The sequence below is a fragment of the Wyeomyia smithii genome, chromosome 3 (genome assembly GCF_029784165.1).
Source record: "Wyeomyia smithii strain HCP4-BCI-WySm-NY-G18 chromosome 3, ASM2978416v1, whole genome shotgun sequence".
NCBI lineage: Eukaryota > Metazoa > Arthropoda > Insecta > Diptera > Culicidae > Wyeomyia > Wyeomyia smithii.
The window spans coordinates 64,056,361-64,081,953 of record NC_073696.1 but is presented as its reverse complement, the minus strand read 5'-3'; the positions used below and the strand labels follow the sequence as shown (position 1 = coordinate 64,081,953).

The 25,593-nt window shown below is 38.0% G+C and overlaps 4 protein-coding genes across 5 annotated transcripts; 2 read left to right on the top strand and 2 right to left on the bottom strand.

The window, feature by feature from the left end:
* The first annotated feature begins 1,679 nt into the window (after positions 1 to 1,679).
* Positions 1,680 to 10,320, top strand: LOC129730408 (antigen 5 like allergen Cul n 1-like). The gene is made up of 5 exons (XM_055689724.1): positions 1,680 to 1,949; positions 2,021 to 2,104; positions 9,322 to 9,512; positions 9,588 to 9,835; positions 9,907 to 10,320. The coding sequence occupies exons 1-5, from the start codon at positions 1,931 to 1,933 to the stop codon at positions 10,163 to 10,165; spliced, it is 801 nt and encodes a 266-aa protein (XP_055545699.1). The 5' UTR covers positions 1,680 to 1,930; the 3' UTR covers positions 10,166 to 10,320.
* Positions 10,321 to 11,923: 1,603 nt separating this feature from the next.
* Positions 11,924 to 13,478, bottom strand: LOC129730407 (N6-adenosine-methyltransferase non-catalytic subunit). Its single transcript, XM_055689723.1, has 3 exons — positions 13,252 to 13,478; positions 13,033 to 13,191; positions 11,924 to 12,980 (listed from the first exon to the last, which is right to left on the bottom strand). Exons 1-3 carry the CDS (start codon positions 13,315 to 13,317, stop codon positions 12,030 to 12,032), a joined length of 1,176 nt encoding a protein of 391 aa, XP_055545698.1. The 5' UTR covers positions 13,318 to 13,478; the 3' UTR covers positions 11,924 to 12,029.
* Positions 13,479 to 18,105: 4,627 nt separating this feature from the next.
* Positions 18,106 to 20,704, top strand: LOC129731800 (probable serine hydrolase). Of its 2 annotated transcripts, none has more exons than XM_055692115.1 (3): positions 18,106 to 18,451; positions 18,537 to 18,602; positions 19,390 to 20,704. In XM_055692115.1, the coding sequence occupies exons 1-3, from the start codon at positions 18,382 to 18,384 to the stop codon at positions 20,238 to 20,240; spliced, it is 987 nt and encodes a 328-aa protein (XP_055548090.1). In that variant the 5' UTR covers positions 18,106 to 18,381; the 3' UTR covers positions 20,241 to 20,704. The 2 variants fall into 2 exon arrangements, with proteins under 2 accessions (XP_055548090.1, XP_055548089.1); XM_055692114.1 differs by having other exon boundaries at positions 18,107 to 18,451; positions 18,534 to 18,602.
* On the bottom strand, positions 20,701 to 21,218 carry LOC129731801 (uncharacterized). The gene is made up of 2 exons (XM_055692116.1): positions 21,055 to 21,218; positions 20,701 to 20,995 (listed from the first exon to the last, which is right to left on the bottom strand). The coding sequence occupies exons 1-2, from the start codon at positions 21,138 to 21,140 to the stop codon at positions 20,728 to 20,730; spliced, it is 354 nt and encodes a 117-aa protein (XP_055548091.1). The 5' UTR covers positions 21,141 to 21,218; the 3' UTR covers positions 20,701 to 20,727.
* Positions 21,219 to 25,593: the final 4,375 nt, after the last annotated feature.

Here is a 25,593-nt window from a genome sequence, read left to right as displayed (position 1 = left end):
CCCAAAGCTGTCTACGCGGAATGTGGAATTTAAATTGCATCATACCGTCTTGCTCATGGGTGGTCCTTGCATTTCGAAAAATTTGACCGGTGATCCTAATGTCAAATAGATTCAGCCCAAACGCAGGATAGCAGGCAAATTATTTAAAAAATAAAAGTTTGCATGCCTAAAACCTTATATAAACAATGAACATATAATTTAAATAATATCAAGCAGTAATTATATCAAATGAATAAAAAGTATAACGAATTGCTAGCAGTCTAAAAGTGTTCATAATTTCAAATTTTAAGTTTGTCACTAACTTGCTCGATACTTAACCGAAAACTGATCTAATACATAAAAGTCGTCTTATGTGAAGGTTTAAATTTTCTAATTAGGTATTAAGTCATGATGAAGGTGATGTATAATATTACTCCATTCTTCATGCCAGACAAGAATTTAACGAGAGCTTCAATTTCTCGAATAATTGGTTTGATTTCTGCTGTAAGTAAACTATTTGGGGGGTAGAATTTTCAATCTCATTTTCATAGAATTTCTCCATGTTTTCTATAGGAATCCTAAATCTGATAGACCACTTGTTGGAGCCGATAGACAGATTTTTGGTCTAGTTCTGTACAATTTATTTACTTCTGATTTTTCCTGATTTTGAAGTGGGCATTTTCTCTAAATGCTACTAAAATTTTACAAGGATGATGTTCCCTCAATTTAAAATATATATATATATATATATATATATATATATATATATATATATATATATATTCGAAAAATAAATGGGTTAGTTTCGAGTTGACCAGCAATCCTTTCAATGATTAGATTATATTGTTTTTTAACGAAGTAAAGATCGTTCCAAAAGACTTTCGGAAAAAATGATACTAATTTTAAACATTGGTTTTAAAAACAATCAAGAATCAATTCCTATTGCTAGAGAAGGTCAAAAATTTAAATTGATAACCTTGCTTATAGTAGTTAGAAACAATCGATTAATCATACTCATTCAGTTCCACCCCTTCGTAATCTTGCGGTCTAGGAAGCATTAAACTTTAATGCCTCAAAATTACCTACCAATTGAGTCCAGGCGGCTTGTTCTAGAAACAAATAAACCTTCTAAAGTGTATAATCTTCTACGGTCCGGTCCGGGTTCGGAACATTCGAAACACAAATCGTGACGTTAACGGTGCCGGATATTTTCATGTCTAATTGCAATCTAAACGCAACGTTACAATGCCCACTTGTACTGCTAGCACGTGGTTGCTGTTGCAAAGAACTAGAAAAAATCGGCTGATCTTTATCGCGATGAACGCAGGTTTCGCGAAAGCTGCGTTCGATGCAAATTTGCGTAATGAATAGTAGCTAGTATTTTCGCTACAGTTTCTCAAAACTCGCCATCGATTCGCGGTGCCTCATAGCCCTTCGGAAGGTGACCGTGTGAAAATAGGGTATCTGACCGTACAAAAGCCATTTTTATGTGTAATCTCAATAGCTACGACAGCCAGATATATCAATCTTTCTACAAATGGGGGGTATGACGGTAGCGTAGCATCCCCACCGCCGCCTACTGTTTCCAGTGGTGCTAGGGTCATCTCGGCTGGGTCGTTGGGGCAAGCGATCAGGTCGGTGAGTGTTTGTTGAACCAATTAGCCCCGACATAATATCGGTATAAATAGCACGAACTCCGGATTTGGGATGAGTTATTTGTTATCGGCTACGTACAACAAATAGAAGCTCCCGTGAGCTTTCAGGATCCGAAGCGAGTGATGCAACAGGCAGTTTAGCATCTGCACATGTTTTATTTTTTCTTTAAATCCTGAAACGGATCAGTGATCAGTGATCGTGGAATATCGATGCGAAAGAGACTGTCTCGGAGAGATACATCATTATTTGTGTTTTGTGGCATTAACCATTAGGAAATAGTCTATCATAGTCTGCAATGGCGCGCTTAGTGAAAAGTATGCTCTAGCAATCTGTTGTGTGCAGAGTTGAGTTCGAAGTGAAGAATAACGTGATTTGTGATTTCTAGGTTTCGTTTGCTGTTTACTCTTTCTGATTCCAGTAGTGCGGAGGATAGATGCCCAAACGAATTACTGCGATACATCCTTGTGTAGTAAGTGTTATTCCTTGAATATTAGGGTGGTAATCACATGTACACTAAGGTCGCTTTTTACGCGGGGGATGCGTTCCTAATTTGTATGGGCCCGCGTAAAAAACGACTTTTTTGAGTTGCAAATATAAGTTGCAAATATAATTGTGAATTTTTTTGATCACTCGTGGCCTAAAACGGAAAACGTGATTGAAATGAGGTCGATATCTTGTATCGTTTTTTAGTAATGGAGAAAAGCAACCCGCGTAAAAAAACCGCGTAAAAAGCGACCTTACTGTATATGAATGTTTTCATCATTGAATTTGAAGAACCCGCTGTGTACATTTTGCTAATTGAACCTGGACCTGAGTAAAATTTTAGCTCAATCGGACATGAATCAGAGGTACCTCGAAATGCTCAAAGTTTTGTTTTTTTGACTCTGAAAAATGAAAGGTTCATAATGAAACATCCAATTCAAGATGTCCAATAAACGGTGTTGAAGCAACAAATGGACAGCTTCGAATTTTCAAAAGTACAAGACTCGGAAATGGTTAATGCGTTCCCTGTGAACACGCTATTTTATGTTTGCTTTACCACTTGAAAAAGTATCAACATATTAAGAGTAAAAATAAATCAAAGTAGGATATACGAAAAACATTGAAAGTTCGTAAATGTGCTAAATAAAAAGATTTTCAACTAGTGTTTGTAGAATTTAAGCAGATGATGATTGCTAACATTTCTAATTAAGACGTTAGCCGCCAAAATCATCACAAATATTAGTGTTCTGAAAATGAAATGGTTTGTGTTGGCTCCTAAACTATGCCATTTTTTATATTTCATTTGAAAAAGATCAGTGGTGGGCACCATTCCGCTAATTCGCTAATTAGCGACGCTAAAATTCAGTTAGCGATTTAGCGATTTTGATTATTTTTGAGCTGGTTAGCGAAACTGTTAGCGTCGCTAAAACTTTGGCCTTCGAAACGCTAATCGCTAATTCGCTAAATTTTGCAGAGGAGCGACAATAGAAATATTTAGAAAAACTGTGAATTGCTGATGGCGTACGTAAACTGCTTCGAAAGATGAATATACCTTACTGTGAAAGTTACTTTTGTCAGTTTTTTTACCCTAGAATGGAGTTCCAGTTATCGTACAAGCCACAGGAGCATTTTGAACAAGCACAAGGTCTAGATTGAATTTTCGGCACACCAAGAACTTTGGTAAATTGCAATGCGCTTGAAATTATGACAACTTTTTTTCTACTTTTTCGATTCAGATTGAATAATTGAAATTTTATGAAAACATTCCTAAGAGTATCTATTTTCAATGCAAACTAAATAACTTTTGTTATTCTTGTTTTTACAAAATCAAATATGAATACCGTTTCGTGAACCTCTTACTGTAAATAGCTTTAAAAAGTAATTGTTTTTGTTTGTTTAACCAAAACAGATCAAAATGGTCCAAATCTTACAAAACACGAGCAATAAATATAGCGATATGACTATTTACATATTAAAAAGTTAGCGATTAGCGAAAGTTCCGCTAATGTGGGTTTAGCGTTTAGCGTTTAGCGATTATCGAGCTAAATTTTCCGGTTAGCGACTTAGCGATTAGCGTCGCTAAATTTTCGGTTAGCGGTGCCCACCACTGAAAAAGATGCGTTTTTTTTCAACAAACCGTGATTTAAAAAAATGTTTATCGTTATTCTTTGATTTTTAAATAAAAAATAAAAACTGTTCGAAATGACAGTTCGTCCATATTGAGTTCTCCATTTGACTCTGTATTAGTGTTAGTGAGATAGTTTTCTTTGAATTTTTTTTTAGTTGTAAGAATCTCGAACAAAAAATGAACAAACAGAGATGAATTCTACGCACACTATCTTAGATTGCAATGGTGCTAATGTTCGGAGATCTTGCTTGGAGAACTCTATGTATATCATATACATATCGTAGATGTCATATAACACATGTCGAGCAGTTTTTTTATTCTTCATTTAAAAATCAAAGGACAACGATAAACATTTTTCAAAACTCACGTTTTGCTCAAAGAATGACTCTCTTTCAACTGATACATTAAATCAGAGAACCATGTAAAACTTTAGGAATGAATTAAGGTAATGTACAAATTTCTGACTCTCGCTAATCAACAATGAGAAATTAAATAAACGACTGAGCACAATAACATTGCTTACGATAACAAATAACAGGACTTTATCACTCGGAAAAGACTTAAAATCATTAGAGCACAATCATGGACACTTTCTTAATTGTTTTTGGCGTCCTGACAAATTTCGAATTAAGTGAAATAGATTGCCAAAAATTTTTTGGATGCAGTCAAATTCAAACATATTCAAAAATAATTTTTTGTTGTCTAAAATAGGCTTTTGACGTAGAACTAGAACGTCTCTCAGGAAGTTCTACTACAAGCGGATGTAAAATGAATATCTAAAAACGGAAATGATGAAAAATATGTCCAATTTCAAATGCTAATAAATCAGTTAGAAAATTTCTAAATCGATTTTTCGAACTACTGCACAATTGAAAATTGTCGAGCCTTGTTAAAAACCAAAATTCGACCTCTAATTCGGTCGTTAATGCTTGCTTTCCCAAGCATGGTCAACATAATTATAGACTCAATAGTTCAGGAATCTACTAGTTGGCCTATATAATTGCCTGCATCTGCCTAAGCTAGTCATATTAGTGCTGGAAAGTGACCACGACATAATGGCAGAGCCAGGTGGTGCACTTCTTCTAGTAAAAAGCTGCCTTTGTGCGGTAGCGGGCAGCATCAGTGGTAGGCACATCAGCCAGCACTTCATCCAATGAAAATTGGCTTTATTTTAACAACACACTAACCTTCTGGAATGCCGGCATTCAAAATGTATGAGCCGCCAAATATTCAGTATGAAAAAAGTTTTGCACTGTATTATCAGAGGAATGCTTTATTTTCGTTGTCGGATATCATAGAGATGCAATCAACATTATATCCGATATTAAATTGAACAACAAATTGTCCTTTTGAGGACGAATTGAATACTTAATTGAAGAGTTAATATCTTCGGGTACCAGCAGCGTTAGCTGCAGCGGGTACAAGTAGCAGTTGTGGTGGTAACAGCCTCAACGTTAGGTGCAGCGACACTTCCCTTAGTTGAAGGTTGCCTTTGTACGATAGCGGCAGCTTTGGCCAGCACTTCCTCCAGTAAAAAGCTCTTCCGTATTTTCGTAACACACAACCCTTTCTGTGGATGCTGGGAATTGAAATGCCGACCGTGGTTAATTTTCCAGTGTGAAAAGAGCTTTCCACTGTGTTATCTGTGTGCCGTAATCCCCAGTGTCGGGGTAGCACAGAAATACGATCAACATTACATCCGATATTAAATTGAACAGCAATTGTCCTTATGAGGACAACAAATAAATTATTGAAGATTTAATATTCTCTTGTTTGGGTTGAAACTTGGTTGCGCTGCTCAGTGTTTGTTTCATTCATTTTCGGTAATTTCGTATTCATATATAAAAATTGTATTTCGGGTGCCCTTCAATTCCTTATTTACACAAATTTTTAAACAAATTAAACAAACAAACAACCTTCTGTAGTTCTAGTGGCTTTGCATACAACCCTTGTGGTTTTTCATACAAAGGAAGGAGACACAATCATTTCCAAATTGTTTTTAGTGTGTTGATGATTTTCGAATTTAATAAAATAGACTAGCAAGAATCTTTTAACTGTAATCAAATCAAAAAATATTTAAAAATGATGAAGTAGTATGTTTTACTGTCTAAAATAAGTTTTTCTAGATTTACAGTGTTAGTCCTGTTGACAGTTACAACTGATTTTACCGAAATAAAAATTTGCTCAAACATTGTCTTTATTTTCAAAACAGATCTTAATTCCATTTTTTTCTATGAGGTTTGTAACTATTGAAAAAATGAAAACTGAAAAATGCATATATCGCCCTATCGCGTCGAGTACAAATGTAGTGAGTTTCACCGGTTTCACCCCTGCGCACAGTGGTTCCGTTTTCTAAGAATGGCGGTCATAAATATTGTTTCCCTATGTTTTGCGTTTAAAACGTCAATCTAAGTGTATTTTCCGATGCTGGATTCAAAAATCACATCTATTTTGAAGTATTTTCTATAAGTTCATGGTCAAGAATCATCTAAAAGTACTGGTGTATTTTACCAACTTTGTCTTTACTACTTTTTATTAGTTATGCGATTTCTCCAACTTCCATCGTTCGTTGCCAAAAATTTCATAAGTGTATACATATAAAAGAAATGTATTTTCCGATGTGTATTTGAAAATTGAGGAAATGTTCACAACATTTATTTAATATGGCACAATATATATTAAGGGAATTATAATGAACAAAATATGTAGTATAATTCACAAAATGTCATAAAAGTGATGAAATAAATATTTTTCTACGTTCTTCTTTGGCTGACCACGAAAAGGTACTGTTCTCTCCTTGGTGGTATCATCATAGTTCGATAGTAAAAGATCGATCTACTTTACCTCATTCAACTATGTGGCAGCAGCTGCATAAAAAGATATATGCAGCTGCTCATTCAACCATGTGGCATATCTTTTTTGCAGTGAACTGATAATCGGGTGCAAATGTAATGTATTCGAGCTAAAATCTAGCTTTAAGTTACAATAACCCCATGGCGATGAGTGTATAGATTCTAAAATATTTTGTATCTTCTAATGAACTCTACCAGATTTTCCAGCTCAAATTTTAAAGATATGCGTTTTGGGAAATGTACATCTAAGCAATGAACCTAGAAATATTTTGACGTCAAACAGTATTCGTCTAAAAGGGGTTGCAAAATATCACCGCAGAAGAAAACACTCAAAACAAAACAAAAACGAAGAAGACATCCCAAAAATGACCAACTTGTATTCACTTCTCACAAACCAGTCGGTAGGTCTCGGAAGCCAAATTGTGTTTTGGACATATGGTGGATAACTAACGAACATTTTGCTGCATTGCGCTTACGTAAATCCGCTTGAGAACGTTGTTGAATTGACATATGAAAATACATTGGTGATATCTATTTATATCAAAATGTAACTATTTTACCGCTGGCTCATTCGTTAACAACACAATACAATATTCCTAAAACCACTTGATAAGGCTCAACATTCCTTGTTTTTGGACCTCCATATCGAAAAACCACTTTGGAAAGCTTGTAAATTCACTGAAAAGGGGTGAAGTCGCACTTAACCTAATAACATACTTTTTACAGCTGTTTGAAAGTGAAAACTATGCGCACTTCCAAGCCCCACAGTTAACAATTCCTTCGTAATACAATACCATAATTGATGCCATTTTTAGTTTCAGATTACGAAGGATGCTGGGAGGTGAAGGAATACCAGAATAATAAAATTTGGTTTTTGGCTTTATGACGTATGGGGGAACCACAGTGCTATGGTATCGCGTCTGGTTTCAAGGGCTAACATCTCAACGTATGTGTAAACGAGATAGCATATCACCGCTACTTCTCATACACCTTTATCTGACAGCTGACAGCGGGCACAAATGAGATTGAGCCAGGGGGGATCTATCTGTCAAACATCGTGTAACCAACATATTCGGCAACATGGCGCTTGTTTTGGATTTTGTTCTTTTTGATCATGAAATTGATCGATGCGAAATATTATAGAATTGGAACGTTTTTTTATCAAAACTCGAAAAACCGCGGAAAACTTTCATGAATGTAATGTGTGGTGGTTTTTCCCCCATTATTGTTCATAGTTACAAACATCATGGACCAACAAACGTCATGGACCAGAGTTGATCTGCGATAACACACACATATATGAAATTTGACAGCAGTGCATCCCCTCTGGATTGAGCCCAGGACGTGAGTTCATTGTCATTCACTGTTATTCGGTATAGGGATGTCAATAGCTCGGAATCTTTAATATTCCAGAGTCCGTCGGTGGTGAATTTCGTTTAGTGATGTAAATAGGGTTACCACTCCAGCGGGTTTCACCCGAGGTCTCAGGGTCTGGAAGATGATCTCCGGGTTTCCGAGTGATTGCAAATTTTCTCCGGGCCAGGGAGGTAGTTTCCGGGTCTTCAAGTAAAAGCGAAGTTTCTCTGAGATGGCATAGGTCATACATTTGGACAATTTGTATTAAAGTCCTACGCACCTAATTATCGAGAAACTAGGAAATAATGCGAACTATTTTAAGAGTTTTCGGCAGTAATTCTGAGAATTTCACTAAAGAAAATTGTGTATTTTGCATATGCAAATTTTGTTTCACCTGAACAGAATGGTTCTATTTTGTCAAATTCACCAAGTTTACTGTATAATAGTGCTTTGAAAATGTAAGAAAAATCAATAGTTTGGGACTCCTGAGACTCTCAGGCTCAGGCTGAGCGTACTAAACTAATTAAAATTGCAACAGCTGACGAAAAGTTAATGGTTTCTGTACTCAAACAGATTAGATTTATTCTCTCATCGTTGAATGTGTGATCATGCAAATTTCGTTCCTCATGATTTGTGAGCTTCAGGGTAGTGAAGGTGTTGTTATACTTTTCACTTGGTTCATTTTTCATTTCACTTGGAACTGTAAACCATGCTTATCTCTCAAACGTAAATTATCGATAAGATCCGAAAATAATTGAAGTAATCAGAAATATATGAGTACAATTTTTATAAAGGTTTATTTGACTCAGACCCGGATTTAATAAGGGGCAACGGAGGTAAATGGTTAGTCCTGAGTCAGACATGACAGATGGGAAGACAGACTTTGTTTTTGCTCGTCATCTTCCAGCAAAGCGTTAAGTCATTTCACAATATGAAATTTTCTTACCTCTAAATATTTTGAGAAAAGAGGGTCCCACGAAAATTCTGTCCCGGGCCCGCCAGCACCTAAATCCGACCCTGAATTGATTCAAAACCTTTCGAAATGTTCAAAAATATCTTTAATATTCTCGGTATTTTCTGTATGCAATCTGTCTTACAATCTGAATTTCTCCCCATAATATTTCTACGTCTGAAAAAAATTTCTAGAAGCGTATTTTCAAATTGTTTTAGAGAACAGAGGTTTTGGCGCCTATGAGCGGCAAAAACAATAATTGTTTTATTCAAACGCAGTTCAATTTTACATAGTGCTATTATCTATAGAATACAAATCCGTCAGTGTTATGATCTTACTGTTTCGTTACGTTCACTAATTTTACTCTAACATTCAAAGCGTAGTAGCTCTTAATAAACTCTTTGCTTAATTCACAGAAAACAACCTCCCTCACGTGGCCTGCGGAAAAAGCGACAACTACGGTCCCTTCTGTCCGGTCAATCGAGAACTGGTGATTTTGACGGAAGATGTCAAGAAATACATACTGGATCTGCACAACCAGTTCCGAAGTACGGTGGCACGTGGTGATGCGCCCGGATATGCACCCGCTTCTCGGATGCCAACGCTGGTAAGTTGACTTCCAAAGCTTTGAATTCACGTTGTAGCAAGGTTGTAGTGAGATAACGAAGAAAATATCACACAGATATGGGACGATGAGCTGCAACGTTTGGCAGAGTACAATGTAAAAACGTGCATCTACGGTCACGATTACTGCCGAAACACACCCGAGTATCCACTGGTCGGTCAGAACATTGCGGCTAATTCGTTCTATGGCATGGAAGTGACCCCGTTGGACACGATGACCGAGCTCTTGTACAGTTGGTACGGCGAATACGAAAATGGAAATATGGGCTACATCGACTCCTATCCGCTTATTGGTCAAGATCCACCGTAAATATGGTGCATTTTCGGGTGGTCAACAACGATGTAAAATATTTTCCTTTTTTTACAATATCAAACAGGAAAGATATTGGACATTTCACGCAGATTATGATGGATAAGGCTGTATCGATCGGATGTGCCATGATTCAGTACACCCAGAACGAACAGGGCCACGATTGGGTGCATCAGAATTACGTTTGCAACTATTCCAATTCGATAGCACGGGGTCATCCGGTTTACACGAAGGGAGAGACTTGTTCGCAGTGTCAAACAGGTTGCAGCCAGGTATATCCGGGTTTGTGTAATATTGGCGAGAAGGTCGAGCCAACAAGGACGTAAGCCGGGATTCCGAGTGCGGAATCAGTGTGTAAGTGTAGTTCCAGCTGCATCGAGAATGGGAATGCAAACGGATGTTAACAGACTTATTCAAATCAAGTGTATGCCCTAAGGACAATGATATAAGTTATTGTAAATAGTAAACTATTAATGAGAAAGTGTGAAGTTTTATTTTTAAATTTAATATTTTATAACTGAACATTTCAGGTAAAATATAACAGTGAACCAACCGGATTCTTTTTTTGTCATGTTGAGGAGTTAATTTGCGTGTTTTTGTATTCGATTAAACACGTCCATTAACTCTGGTACATGATGATAAAAGCGAGCTTCGTAGAGTTGATGTGGATCAAAATATAGACAGCAGAGTGACATGGTAGATACACTGAAAATAAATCGCACGCTAATCCCTAATGCTCTTCACATATGGATGTCAATAAACGAATCTAATCATTCTATTATGTCGACCCATATCGATTTTTATTGGAATCCATGGTATTTTAACGTGTTTTGGCATTTGACGTGTGTAAGCTTTGACATCTGAGTGTAAAATGATTGATTTTTGTATGCATGACATGGCAAACCGAAGTGTAAGACAATTGATTTTGTGCTGTGAACTGAAACGCAAGTGTATTCCACGTAGATATGAAATCTTTCATCTATTAGCACAGAAGTAAGTGGATTCCACTTGGCAGTAACGTGTCGTTTTTTTACCGTGTATATCACATGCCCTTCTCTCAAAATATTAAAAAATCAATAAAATGACTAAAATTGATTTCCATGAAAACATTTATTGTATTCAGTAATCTTTTTTTAAAAATCACAACTCAGTTTTTTGTTTTCAATATTTAGATTGAGAAATAAAACAAAACGTGAAATGAAAATGACTCGCTGTTTTCTTACCTACTTTTACGTCACTACACGAAATTCACCACTTCGAAATGGTTAAGATTCCAGAGGAAAAAGTGTAAACCCGCACTAACGTGTTCAACACGATCGGATTTTTCAGCTTTTTTTTTCAACAGACCTTTTTACGTACGAATGTATTAGTGCACCTAGTTGAGGAAAGTATTTACAAATCGCCTTTTTGCTTGCTATGCTATGTTTTTGGCAGCTGGACAAATATTCAGTTGAATGCTTATTATAAGCTCTAAACTCGTTTCTGAATGAATTTTTAATTCGTGATCATGAATATATAAATATAAATATTTTCAAATAGCTGTTTTGCTTGCAATGCTATGTTCTTAGCAGCTGGACAAATATTCAGTTGAACACTCATTATATGTTTTAAACCTGTTTCTGAATGAATTTTTTCATTCGTGATCAGAAATCGAAAGAAGCTGCTGAATATAATCGACCAAAAATGTTACAAAATGATAAAAGTCGAAGCAACGAGATGCGATGATTTACAGTTTGGAGGAAACAAAAGCAACTTTACACGGGTTTACACGTTTCCTAGTGTGCGTAGGTGAAAAGTTACTTATCTCTATAGTGGCAAACTCCAAAAAAAGATTGAATGAGGATTAGCTACAAAATGGCGAATAAAAATTTTGGAGGAAATGAAACATGTTTTTTCTGCTAACCTAATAATGGCCCAAATAATCACTGTTCCTTTAGCCTCTTTTTGTACAAGTGTATTAGTTTTCAATTCATAGCTTATCAATTCACAACTTATTCAACAAAACAATAATTTAAAATCAAAGACAGATTTCGAAGTCACTAGTTCTGTAATCCGGATTTTTCGACAAACAATAACGCTTCAAGTACAAACATATCATGTTTATTACGTTACTCATAAATATAATTGAATGTACTTCCTTTATATAGGGGGATAGTTTATCAAACTTGTTACATCTGCGAAATGCGTTCACTACACTCTGCTTCTACCCCTGAGACGAGGAAACCCTCTGCCGCGACCTCGGAGAACTTTACCGTTAGCTGGTGGACTTTTCGGTCTAAGCGCTTCAATTCGCTCCGTGCATCCGGTGGTGGGATTTTCCTCGAACGAATTAGCGTACAGTTCGCTGTTGAAATTCGAGTTTGTTAACTCCGGCCCAATGGTTACCCAACCAGGGCGAATGGTAGAGTCACGACCGAAAATATGTAATCGACGACGCCCCAAACAGAAATGTTCGATAATGTGAAAAATTTCAATAGGTTTTTCGAGACTTCCAAAATCAGCTTCTTCGGAAATGATCAAATCAATATCCACATTGGCGTGGATGAAGTCTCCGTCGGTTGACCGCCGAACAGTGCCCTTTATACCCATCAAGCAGTGCTCTTTAGTGCGCTGAAACACCGCTTTAGGCTCGAGTATTTTCGAATGTCCAGGAGAATCGATATTGGTTCGAATCCAACAAATATCCTCGCAGCGCCGAAAACCCCATTTTCTCAAACAATTACGCCCCATATCCAATCCTTCGGAGCTGCCACACCAGAGGAAAACAAAGCTACGATGCGCGGCGACCTCTCCAATATCCAGCGCCAGAATCTCGTCCCAAGACCAGAAATTACGCGGTGCGCCTGCGGCCACAGCAGCTCCTCCTCGAGCATATTCCTCCAAGGGAGGTTCAATTAAAATAACGTCAAATTTCGTACCTAACGTTTTAAGATCGAAACTTTTGAGATCCGCTCGTAGGTACATCGGAGGTGAAGCCGTTTCCGAAATCAGCTCGTCCTTCAAGCGAATTAGCTCACGCAGTTTTGGGTACTCCTCGAAGCGATCCGCAAGTCCCACGTCACGGATGAAGTTCTGCGGCCTCTGGCCGGTGTCCACGAAATGTTGGCAGTAATCGTTGTGTGGGTTTGAAGATTGTGTTCCCTGAAAGATAATTCTGATTGAATAAATTATTTTTTCAACACCTCTTGCTTACCTTTAGAAAAGTAGAAGAGTCACGGTAAACCATTCCTTCGGATTGCGATTTTTTCGAGGAGCTCGGTTCCTCATCGTCATACCGTTGAGATTTGTTAATCGGGGCATCTTCAGCTGTTCCGAGGACATGTTTCAAGTCTTCAACGCTAGAAACTCCAAGCTGGAGAACACGTATTCAAAAACTCATCCTCAGGAAAAAATTAAACAATAAATGACTTACTGTTTGTGCTAGTAACTTTTTGCGTTTCTGCGACTTCTCGCGAAGGGATTTAATCACGTCTCCCATCAGAGGTAAATGCACAACAAGATTGACCGAATATTTTTCGGGTTAACACAAAGAAATAGTTAAAAATAAAAAACAATTTATTAGAAAATTTGCACGACCGCAGTCGTACGCGTCCAAAAAACTGTAAACCAAAAAGCAAATCAACAAGCTGCTGTCATTCTTCACACTAGCAATGGGCAAGATCGATCCGATTTTTGCAAAATCGATCTTTTCTCGTCGATTCATCGATTTTTTGAATCGATTTCTCTGCGCGCGATCTTCTGCTGAATCGATCCTTCGGATGGCAAGATCGTTTTTTTCCGCCTGAAAAATAAATGTGTGCAAAACGGATTGAAAACAATAGTGATTGCATTTATTGTTGCTAACGTAATCTGCGGCCGAATTCCGAGAACACTTTTCTTTGAAGAGAAGAAAATTTCTTTATACGAACGTTTTTTCTCTTCGAAGAAGTGTGTGCTCGGAATTGGGACACTGATCTGAAAAATGCGTCAATTTTTTACCGGGATGTCCATAGTTGAAGAATGGGCTAAAATTCAATAGACATGAAACCGAGAAAAACGCATTTCAAATGTTTTTGTTGGTTCAAACAATTGTCAGCCCATCTTGACGTTTTCTGTAGGTCAGGGAAGCTGGATAACCTTGTCGTCGAGTTGAAAAAAAAACAATCCGCAGCCAAATTAAGTCCCTCCAGTGTTTTTAACGCAGTAACCATTTTTTGCCTTTGTAAACGCGACATCAATAGACAAACCCGTATGAAATTTGGCAAATACGCATGCGTTGTGAAATATATCAAGGATTAGGGGTGGGTGAAACGGCTCTTTTGCAAGAGCGGCTCTAAACCGACTCATGGTTCACAATGATTCACGAGCGTTGACAGTTCGTGTTGTCTCAGTAAATTCCGGGTTCGCACGAACCAAACAGTTCTCTTTTTCGTGAGCCGTTCGTTCTTTTGCTCTTTCCTAAGAACCGGTTCATATGAACGGCTCGTGAGCCGTTCGCCCATCCCTAGCGAGGATGAAAAGAACGACGAGACAAGTTTGCACCTCGAACTGAATATAAATTACCAGACCACAAGACCGTCTCGAAAGTTTGACATATATTGTATACAATCATTACTATCTGATTGGTGTACATTGGGGTGGCAATGGAAATTGACTTTGACAGTTTTATTTAGGAGTATTGTTCAAAATTACGCCTTCACGAAGAGTTAGCAAAATTTCGATTTTTTGGATAACACCCGACCTCGACGTTTTATACATTTCTAATAACCAGTTCACATGATGTAATATCGCCCATCTTGATTTCAAATCCCATACTCCAAATTTTCCGTGAAAACTAGATGTATGCATGTTTCAAGATCACGATATCACGTGATATCTGCTATAGTGTGAACAAGGCATAAGACATTTGGCACAAAAAAAACAAGTGAAATTTAGACCAAATACTCCTGAATTCCGATTTAACTGAAATTTTGCATTGCATTGGATATTGAATTTACCATTTTGGATATTAGCCAACATTATTTCATATTTGCTACCTCTGCAAGTGCACTTTTTGAAAATTGGCTTCCGTAGGGACGTTGTTTACTATCGTTGTGGGTGTTTACTATCAAGCACCAATTTTTTTAATTAAGGTAGAAAAGGCATATGCGCTTATTTTTCAACTATGAGTAGCGAGGTACTCGTTAACTCAAATATTGCAAAAGTTAGATTGAATGGTCGTGTATATGCCGTGCTGTATTCTGTTCTGCATGGTGTCGCGCTCGCCATTTTTGTTTATTTGAGTTTGTTCTGCGGATGTTCCGATTTTTTTGTGAATTGGGTTGTTCAGCTATATCAGTTTTTCATATCATTTGAATGATCTGAATTTTCCAAGTAAAACGTGATTTAAAAAAAATTCTATCATTGTCCTTCGCTTTTTAAATCACGATTTAAAACTTCTTGAAATCTGCTCGAAACCGCTACAATGACAGTTCGCCCATCTACCAACTGTCATTGTAACGATTTAGAGCGAATTTTTATTTTTCATTTAAAAACCGAAGGAAAATGATATATAGTTTTAAAAAATCACGTTTTGCTTAAAAAAATTACACTCTTTTGGATGATATATAAAAATCGGAAATCCGTGAATAACTGAACAACCCAATTAGAGTCAGGTTTTTTTTAAGCGGTTTTTTTTATACGCGGATTTTCTTACGAGTTTTTTTTACGCGGATTTTTGAGTTTACGCGGATTTTTGAATTAACGCGGTTTTTTTACGCGGATTTTTGAATTAACGCGTTTCTTTACGCGACACCGCGCTAATTCAAAACAATTTTCGCGAATTTCCGAATTAACGTGGGTTTGGAACCAGAAACGTTTAAGTGTTTATCTAGTAAAAGACTTAGTCCAAAAAATACCCTCCGCCCACCGAAAGATCCGGAATGACCGTCAAAGAGGATAATTTTAAATACTGGTTCTAGAGCAACTCGGGTTTTTTCTGAAGCCCTTCTTGCTGGACTACTTTTCGCGGATTTAAAAAAAAACGTGTTTTTTACGCGGATTTTTAAATTAGCGAGGTTTTTTTACGCGGATTTTTGAATGAGCGCGTTTTTTTACGCGGATTTTTGAATTACCGCGGTTTTTATGCGTTTTTTTACGAGGTACGTATCCCCCGCGTAAAAAAAAACCTGACTGTATACAGGTTTGGATTGCTCTTATTGCATCCGAAACAATAGACCATTTCACGAACTGACAGGTGTCACGGATCCTGCTGATGTTCTTGATGCTTTCTCGTCAGCGGTTCCAAACTTTCTGTCAAAATTTCGCTCATGAATCAAGTTCCCAAACGTCTCGTGAAATGGTCTATGGGATGAGCGACAACGAAAACTTTTAGTAGAAAAAAAAAACGCGAGTACACGCGGTTAAAGAAGATGGCAATAAACTAAAAAAGCCGTATCGTTAGTAGATATTGTGTACGAAAACTCGATGAACATGATTAATAAACCAGAAAACGCAAACAAAACAAAATCTCCATAAATATAACCAAAAAAAATCGTAAAAAGCTTATACCGAACAAAAATCGATTTTTTGTTAAATCGATTTTTCAGGCTCGATTTTCTTATGAATTGATTTTATTGATTTTGATTAATCGATGCAGGAGAATCGATTTTTGTTCAAAAATCGCCCATTGCTACTTCACACCCTTCACACGCTGCACGCATCGAACCAAGAGGCTGTCAAAGCTGGAATGACAGTGGTGCCAGAAGTTGAAGAAAAAAAAAAATTTTGACTGAATAATTCTACAATGAAACAAGCTCGCTGAACAGGCAGTCCTTGGGGAAAATGAAGTTGGCTGATATTGATCCTTTCGTTTTTGTTTTTTGATTTGATCGGGTAAAACTGCACTATGCTACAGTAAATTATCGACCGCCCTTGGATGTTTTTAAAAATATGACAATTTTCAACACAAAAATTAGAAAAATAACACGAATCGATTAGAAATTCTAACACTCGAGATTTCAAAGCGATCATGAAATGGAAAGCGAATATGAATTTTACGTTTATTACTACCTTGATTTAACTTTTTGTTGGGACTTCAACTACTGTGGCCATTATTTTGGTCAATTATGATCAGACCCATGTCTCGGCGACTGTTTCCTGAAGCCGCCGCCGATGATGATGGCGCTACTGTTAATGTTATGATCTTAAGCTTCGTTCATTGTGCCGCAAAGTTCTAATGAATACATATCAATATGAATATTGAATTTATGATCCAGAACGTGTTGAAACATGTCTGGACATATCTATTTATGTCCTGCACAACATCTAGAGAACGAACGAAACAAAAAAAAAACATTCTTCGCTTTTTAGATTTATACACACCACTTGCAGCAACAGCTGATCTTGCATGAACGAAGCTTATTCGGCTGTTTCGAAAGTACTGACAGCCTTTTGACGTAAAATCGAGCCAGAGAGCCAGAGAATATTGGCTTCAAGCAAAATGTATGGGAATGACGTTCGTGACATGGATGTGATTATGATCCTCCACTAGTGAAATGTCAAAATATCATTTATCTTCATATTTTTCTTACGTGAGGGCTACTATAACAAATGACTTAATTTCGAGTTACGATTCGAATTGCACACGCTTAGCAAACTTTTTCAACCGGTGCTAAAAATTTTAGACTCATGCATTTAGGCATTGTAACCATTTGTAGCCCGTTGTGGTCGTAAAGAAAAAAAAACTGTATAACAATGAGTAGTATATAACTGCTATAGCTACGCTTTGTAAAAATATTTTTTCATATATCTATAGCTTGAAAAAATCTCTGTTTACTTAAAAACTGTGTAAATCTGGCCGTTTTCGCAAAAATCTACGACGTCGATGCCGATTCCCCGCATGGGAAAGTAAAGTGCAAGGGATTGGTATGGTAGCCTTCAAGCGTAACGAACATCTATTTCTGTACCGTTCATCACAAAACTTCCTTTTATGCCGCCACAATTTGCTTCTATTTGTTTTGGGGCACAATTATTGTACAAAATATCACTTAGAATATCACATTACATACAAAAATCTTGAGAAATTGCTCAAAATTATCCGATATGCTGTCAATAACTGCAGTCAACATTTGGTCGGTTTGCCCGAATTTACTTAAGATAAGGGTAAACTGACCATGTTTCGGGTGCCAGTGCCAGTGATGTTGGTAACGCGTCAAATGTATGGTAGCTGACAGCGGTGCCATCCCCGTGGTAAAGTGGTTTTATATTTATCGATACTGTGGACGCATCGAAACTGACAGCATCACTGCCAGTATCGCCCATCTCTTGCGTTAGCGAGTGATAAACGATGTGATTTGTTTAGTGCTTCGGGTGTTTCGTTTCGATTTGGATCAATCGTTTCTGAATTTTGTTTGTGATTAAAACTATAGAAAAGCCTGTGTAGTGCACTCATAAAATCTCAGTAGTTTGGTTTCCGGCTATAAATAATTCATTGTTGAAAGGTCAAACGTGCAAAGGTCCAGCCAAAACAGATTGCGTAATTGCAGATTCTCTTGAACGATATTCTGCATACTGAAGCTTTGGGATGATGGAAGAAACAGGAAAAACAACTCCAGATAAAGTGTCCCTTTCCAATGGGTCTACGTCAACGGCAGGTGCGTGTGGTCGCACAACGGGAGCTGTGATTCATACTTGTCTCTTTTGTAATTATACATTTTTGTTTTTTCTTTGTTGCAGCAGTGAATGGGGCTGCATATAGATCGACCGAGGAAATAGAAATCCCTGTACCGTGGGGCACTGTGGCAGGTGAGTTGCTGTTTTTTATTAGTATAGTGGTGTCTGCCCTGTTATCAATTAGCTTCTTATCAGTATACATGGATTGCACGTGAATAGAGATTGATACAATGATCAAAGTTTACAAGCTCACAAGTTGTAATTTCATAGTACATATCACTAAAAATTCATTATCAAGATATAATCATGCGCTGTTTTTGCCAAAGTAATATCACTTTACACTTTGTGCGATTATTTAATTTTTGCCTAGTCATTGCTGAATTTGGCAACGGTGGCGTGTGCCTATGACGCAAGAATCAGCACAGCGACTAGTTCACGCTAACATCAAGTGGTACTTATACCGTATGCCTTAACTAGCACGCGAAGATCGATGATCGCTTTCGAAATTGTGTGTTGTCATAAGTGAATATTTCCGTAATTAAGTTCTAGTATTCAATAACAAAATGAACAAAGTTCACTCTAGAAAAATTCAAACATCTATCGCAAATTTTGCTCACATATTACAAATTATCTGTTTAATAACGTTTCAATCAATTTAGATTTAATTTTATCACCGGTGAGTCAATTACCTTCGATAACCGTTCAGTTGTCGCGTGGCGACCTATATCTGTGCTCGAGAACTTTTTGCTTGTGAATACAATTATCGCGCGAGCAGCTCTATGTATAAGCTACTTAATTTTTTATTTAATTAATTCTGTTTAAATGTGTTGGTAGTGACAGATTTGGTTTCGTTACTGATGAAAAGCTTACAAAAATCCTATCGAATTGATTTTATCATTTTAAAATACATTACTTCCAGGCAAATGGTGGGGTTCCCGTCAAAAGCAGCCGGTGCTGGCTCTCCACGGCTGGCAGGATAATGCGGGTACGTTCGATCGACTCTGTCCACTACTACCAGACGAGGTTCCGATCTTAGCTATCGATCTTCCCGGCCACGGTAAATCGTCCCACTACCCAAAGGGAATGCATTATTATGTATTTTGGGATGGAATCTCGCTGATTCGACGAATCGTTCACTACTACGGTTGGACGAAGATCTGGCTGCTCGGTCATTCACTAGGCGGTGCTTTGAGCTTCATGTACGCGGCGGCCTTCCCAGACGATGTCGAAGGGTTCATCAGTATTGATATCGCTGGACCTCCGGCACGCTGCCATCGCAAACAGGCTGCTAATTTGGGCGAAAGTATCGACCGATTTCTACGCTACGAAACGTTCCCGGATTTGAAAACACCGTGCTATAAGTATGACGATGCGATTGATGTGGTTCTGGCTGCCTACGATGGGTCCGTAGATCTACAATCGGCAGAAGTTCTTTCACGACGGGGCATGGTACCAGCGCCAGCTCACCTGAACAAGGAAGGATTTTGCTTCTCGAGAGATTTACGGTTGAAGGTGGCCTTGATGGGCATGCTTTCGCTGGAGCAAATACTGGCGCATGCCGAGAGAATCAAGTGCAAAGTGCTGAACATTCGTGCTGTGCCGGGGCTTCAGTTCGATAATCCTGACTACTATCCGAGTGTGGTGGAAGCCATGAGCAAGTCCTCCGACAAAGTTGTGTACCTTGAAATCCCGGGCACTCACCACCTTCATCTCACGACACCGGAACGAATATCTGAGCATGTTACGGATTTTCTGTACAATAGAAACTAATAAGCTAGTTTTGATTTTTGTAACTTTATACATTCGTAACTCACAAATCTCTGCACAGCAGTTTATCCGTATCAGTACTTGTTGTTACACAGCGCACTCCTTAATATGCTTGCTGAAAGCGGCATTCATTGTAACCGATTTAGAACAAAACTAGGCATGTGATTTCAAACAAATTTGCAGCCCTATTTATGCTTAGTATAATAGACAAAATTTCATTGGGAGTGAGGAATAAATTTGATTAAGTGAAGAGGTAGAGATAAGTAGCGGTATCATAAGATTTAGGAATTCCAGGGAAGCAGAAAGATTGTTAAAGGGAACTGCTGCTGTTTTGCGTTTCTTTTTCTAACAATTCAATGGGCGGTTTTTTAATATTGGAAACGCAGAACAGCAGGTAGAATGTGATAAATAGATTTTTGTACGTCTTTCAGCGAATAATACACTTTTTGTATTTTGTTATGATTGAATACTTTTGTTTTATTAATCGTTATCACACGTAAGTCGGACCGTAAGCTTTTCGGGTAGTGCACGGAACTAGTGACGATTCCTTCAGATAGTTCTCGATGGCTTTCTGTAAGATGGTCTCCAGTGGACTGAAGGTGGCACGCGAGCGTAGGCGCGCTTTCGATACTTCGAGGGATTTGAGCAGTTCGAAGTTTCGCAGCTGAGCAGCTTCCAGTGTAATATCTGATTTCATCTTGGTTTTGTCAGGTGTCTGTTGATCGTAAGTTTGGCTAAGTACAAGCTCCTTATGATGGCTGTAAAAAACTATCTTATTGAAACTATAAAACTATGGGTGTTGTTATTTATAGCTTACAGTGATTTAAGTTTTTCGTCCAATTCATACTCCATGGCAGCGTATTTTTCATTTATGTCAGAAATATAATCGATTTCTTTGTTCATAATCTATATGGTTGATGAATGGTTATCCAAATTGCTAAGGTAAATTGTTGCTGAACGATATTTCTATATCTAGGTATATAAAACTATGTTTGATTTTTATCCTTTTCGTTTGTTTCCATGGAATCAAGCAGAAAAGCTTTGAAGAGCTTCTGTAAGTTTATGGTAAGTAGCGATTTTATAGCAAAGCACATGCTCTTCATGATGGAGGCGCGATGCAAAACTGTCAAGCCACGTTGTAGACGAATGTAACGATTCGTTGATATTTTCAGTCTTATTTGTATGAACCTGAAAGCTTAATATGATGCAGATAAAAGTCGACAAAGATAGGCTTTCTTGGTTTGGAGTCGAACTTCTCCCTCTTCGCTTTCGGTATGTGCTTCAATACTTGTGATCCAAAAATCTTCAAATGCTGTAGATTTGGCTTGCTTCCCAACCACGCTTCTTCCGGCGTTTTGTTTTCCAACCGTCGTGTCGGACAACGGTTAATCAGATAGGCAGCAGTTGAGATTGCTTCCGCCCATAACTGAGCATGCATAGTGCTTTCCCCATCAATGTTCGGTTCATAACGTTTGCGGTAAATACCCATGCAGCATCAATCATAGTAACTCATGAGTCAGCAGAAAAAATTAGACAGCTCTATCAGTCGAGCTCTAACCGTGATGGCGAAAAGAGTGAAACTACTCCGTTCAGAAGTGTGCGCGCCGGATACGCCCGTTCCGGTATCTACACCATCTTGGCACTATTGAACAACAATCAGAGCATCGAATGAAAGCCCGGTTCCGAATGCCCGGTTCCGAATGCTGAAGAGGTGTGACTATATTGCTGCGTGCCCAACCGGCCAAAAAGTGAAGAAGAACCTGGCTAACATGGACATACATGTCAGGAAACGGCAGTCCCATCCACTGGAACTGCAGGTAATGACGCCGCTCTTCTTTCGCTCCGGACTGGCCATGAACGGGAATATTTATAGTACGAAGTGCCTGTCGGAAGTTGCGTCGTTTATCAAGGAATACCATAAGGCCGAAGACGCGGTGTTTTAGCAGGACCTGGCATCAGCCTATTACTCGAAGCGATCGTTGGAGTAGATTGAGCGGCTGTATATCGATGTGGTACCCAAGTTGGGGAACCCACCCAATGTCCCCAAGTTGCGTCCAATCGAAGATTTCTGGGCAAACCTGAAGCGTAAGATCAACTCCAAGAATTTTGTTGCGAAAACAGAAGGAATCGATAAATAAAACGAAAAAGCCCAATCTGCCGGAAGGCCACTCGCAAGGGCGCAACATTTTTTACAGGTAAACTAACATAATTACCTTCCATGGGAAATTGATCAAACTCAATTATCTTTACCACCAATCTAAGAAGGTAATTTTTTACTGTAGACGTTATGTTCCGCTACACCGTGAGCGGAACAGGCACATATTAACACGTGGTTTGATGCCGGATACTTTTGCCTTCCAGGAGCTCGTCGAAGCCTCTGTTGACGTACCTACTCTGTAACTTCATACCCTCGGGAATGCCTTCATCATCACCGCCAACTGCAGACCAGCGTGGATTAAGGGGTAATATCTACCAAAAATGTTTTTTCTTGTCATTTTTTTTTTCATTGGCTTAAATCATGCTAAAATTATCCTAGAATCAAAATCTACATCACGTACTGATCTAAACTCAAAATTCGTTTGAATCAATTTTTATCGAACAACTTTTATGCTCCAAAATCACAATTTTCGATTATTTTGGCGATGCTCGTTTTTCGAGGCTTTGTAAACTAGCAGAAGTTACCTCGTTATCGTGTTTCAAATTTGAAGTATAGAGGTCACTGCATCAAGTTTCGATCGTTTCAGCGTTTCTACAGCACGTGTTTACTCACAATTTCCCTTTGTTACGTCGATCAGCCGTTCTCATTGTGTACGTTCTTTGTTTGAGTTTTTCTATACTTTTTAACTGTGAGTTATATTCAAAAGTACTCAAATATGAGTGACAAGACCACGTCAAAGCCGCTAAGCATCGCATGTCTGATATCGCGAAAGAGGCTAAGCGCAGCCTAACATCAGATAACAAAAAGGAAGAAAAGGAAAATAAAGCCCAGGAAGGACAATTTTGAGGCGCAAGGATAGCTGACTAAAGGTAAAAAAATTCTTAGGGGCTTTATTATTGCGATTCTAAAGATTTATAGCATATTGAAATTTTGAACGCGTTTTTCTCAAAATGTTTTCAAAATCCGCGAGCAGTAGAACTGAAAAAGTTTACATCCGATTGACTTGACATTTTAACTGTAGCTTTTTCATTAGATTATCTAGTGGAGTACACACGATTTTGGTGATCGATTAACAACAACAAAAGTTATAAACAATAAAAGTCGATTTTTTCTGTCTAAAAAGATTTATTTTTCAAACCGTTACCATTTTGCGAAGAAAAATTCTAAAAATATAATCATGTGTACTTCACTAGCGACACTTATGTAGATAATGAAAACATTTTTGTTTTGGTTATAGGTGGCGTTGAGAACGACTTCTACTGCTCGCCGCGGAAGAACTTTTAAAAAAAGCGTTTCACGGCAATCGCTGCACAGCCGCCATTTTGTGAAAAAAATAGCAAAAAAATTTTTTTTACTATTCTTCGAGAGTGGCTTAATCCAATGATATATTATTTATATACCTTACATCTCAAATTTCATTTAAAAAAAAATCATGAAAACAGCCTTGTTTTTTGAGCATTTGGTAGATATAACCCCTTAATATCATTCGCATCACGAGAGACCACGTCGAACAACTCTCTCTTTTTCACAGCTTCTAAACTGCCGGCAGTTCCACGGAGCATTTGCTAACTCGAACGCTTCCAGCTTCAGTGCCTCTTTGGTTGGCACCTCCAACTCCAGTTTGCTGCGCAGGATTTGAATTTTCGCCCGTAAACATTTTTGCTTTAAATTGAAGTATAATATCTTGATGATTTTCCGTCGCTGGACCATTCTTACTCTGGACCCATAACCACTTGTGGAGTACTGACACGTCTGTCTTTATTAGCGGTTAACAGTGGAATGAATATTTATTGAATACTTCTGAGGCCAAAGCCTCGGACTATCCGCAATTGCTGTGATTTTCAACAGTTTGATTTGTATGTATTAAAAAAAGTTTAATTTTAAAAAAATGTTTTTTTTCGTATTTTTTATGGTGAATTTTCGTGAAAGAACAAAACTTTCATCTACAACTTTGTCGAAGATGCTATAGAGATAAAAAAAACGGTTTTAGCCCTAAAATGTCACACATCAATTCACAAAAAGGGGACCAGTTTTACATAGCCAACTGTTGATGAACCACATCAGTATATGCTTGCTCCAAAGTTTACGAGATAGTAGCAAATACAGTACTGTTCGAATCGAGTAAGAAATACATTTTTATGACTAACATGGATTTTACCCCAAGAGATTCGTAGCACCCAATTTGTCACAGTTCTCTTCGTTGTGTACTAGCGTAATGGATGTGGGATTGCAAGTGGGTGCTGTGTACATGGACTTCAAGGCAGCGTTCGATCTTGTGAATTATTACATCCTTTTACGAAAGCTGGATAAACCGGGTCTCATTGCTATGCATGTGCGATGGTTTCGATTACATTCTGAGCCATTCACTACTTTGACTAGAGTGCCGCAAGGGAGCAATCTGGGCCCACCTTTGTTTTCGATTTTCATCAGTGACGTTACTGCTGCACATATTGTTTGGCAACATTGCTTGTTTGTTATCGTGACTGATTTTTATCTCTGCATATTTTATAGTGTTTTCCTATGTTAAATAGATCAAATTGTAATACTGATTGAATTTATATATGATTAAGTTACCGGACCCTTAAATACAGTGTTTAGTTGTGAAATCTCTCCCGGATTATTGTGAAAAACTGGTAATCTTAAATCTGCCTAAGCAGCATCGCACGGTTCATTACCTAGAAAGTGGCTTAAAACTGCGGTAAATGTGTTAAAGCAATTCATTGCATCGAGTTTGCAAAGTGTGGTGGTTTCTGCGATTGTATATTTCACTTCACTTGCTGTGGAACAACTCGTCTGGCCTACGAAACGATATCTGCTAATTCATTCTGGCTCTGTGATGAGTGCCGCGCTACTGCAAACAATCGCTGCTTGAAGGAACTGTGCGATGAGGATGCCTAGTCGTCAGGTGCCTCGAGCACTGCAAGGAGTTGCAAAACCTATTAAATTTGTTCAGTGACTGGTGCTCTCAAAACTGCTTATTGTTGAGCATTGAGAAATGCTTTATTATCAGCTATCATCGCACACAAATATGTCGTCCTATGATTACGAGATTTCTGACAAAACTTAAAAGAGTTGAACAATTGAAAGACTTGAATGTAATACTGGATGAAATCGATGAAGCAAATCGTCGACTGGGGTTTATTTTTTAAATCGCCCGACATTTTGTTGACCCGCTCTACTTTAAAGCGCTATACTGTG

Excerpts from the sequence above, each read along its gene's own strand:
- LOC129730408 (XM_055689724.1), top strand. Across the intron at positions 9,513-9,587 it reads CTTCTCGGATGCCAACGCTG|ATATGGGACGATGAGCTGCA; the intron begins GTAAGTTGACTT and ends AATATCACACAG. Across the intron at positions 9,836-9,906 it reads CTTATTGGTCAAGATCCACC|GAAAGATATTGGACATTTCA; the intron begins GTAAATATGGTG and ends AATATCAAACAG.
- LOC129731801 (XM_055692116.1), bottom strand. The coding sequence starts at position 21,140 with ATGAACAAAGAAATCGATTATATTTCTGACATAAATGAAAAATACGCT. Across the intron at positions 20,996-21,054 it reads GACGAAAAACTTAAATCACT|CCATCATAAGGAGCTTGTAC; the intron begins GTAAGCTATAAA and ends AGTTTTTTACAG.
- LOC129730407 (XM_055689723.1), bottom strand. The coding sequence starts at position 13,317 with ATGGGAGACGTGATTAAATCCCTTCGCGAGAAGTCGCAGAAACGCAAA. Across the intron at positions 13,192-13,251 it reads AAAAGTTACTAGCACAAACA|CTTGGAGTTTCTAGCGTTGA; the intron begins GTAAGTCATTTA and ends CGTGTTCTCCAG. Across the intron at positions 12,981-13,032 it reads ACTCTTCTACTTTTCTAAAG|GGAACACAATCTTCAAACCC; the intron begins GTAAGCAAGAGG and ends ATTATCTTTCAG.
- LOC129731800 (XM_055692114.1), top strand. The coding sequence starts at position 18,382 with ATGATGGAAGAAACAGGAAAAACAACTCCAGATAAAGTGTCCCTTTCC. Across the intron at positions 18,452-18,533 it reads TGGGTCTACGTCAACGGCAG|CAGTGAATGGGGCTGCATAT; the intron begins GTGCGTGTGGTC and ends TCTTTGTTGCAG. Across the intron at positions 18,603-19,389 it reads ACCGTGGGGCACTGTGGCAG|GCAAATGGTGGGGTTCCCGT; the intron begins GTGAGTTGCTGT and ends CATTACTTCCAG.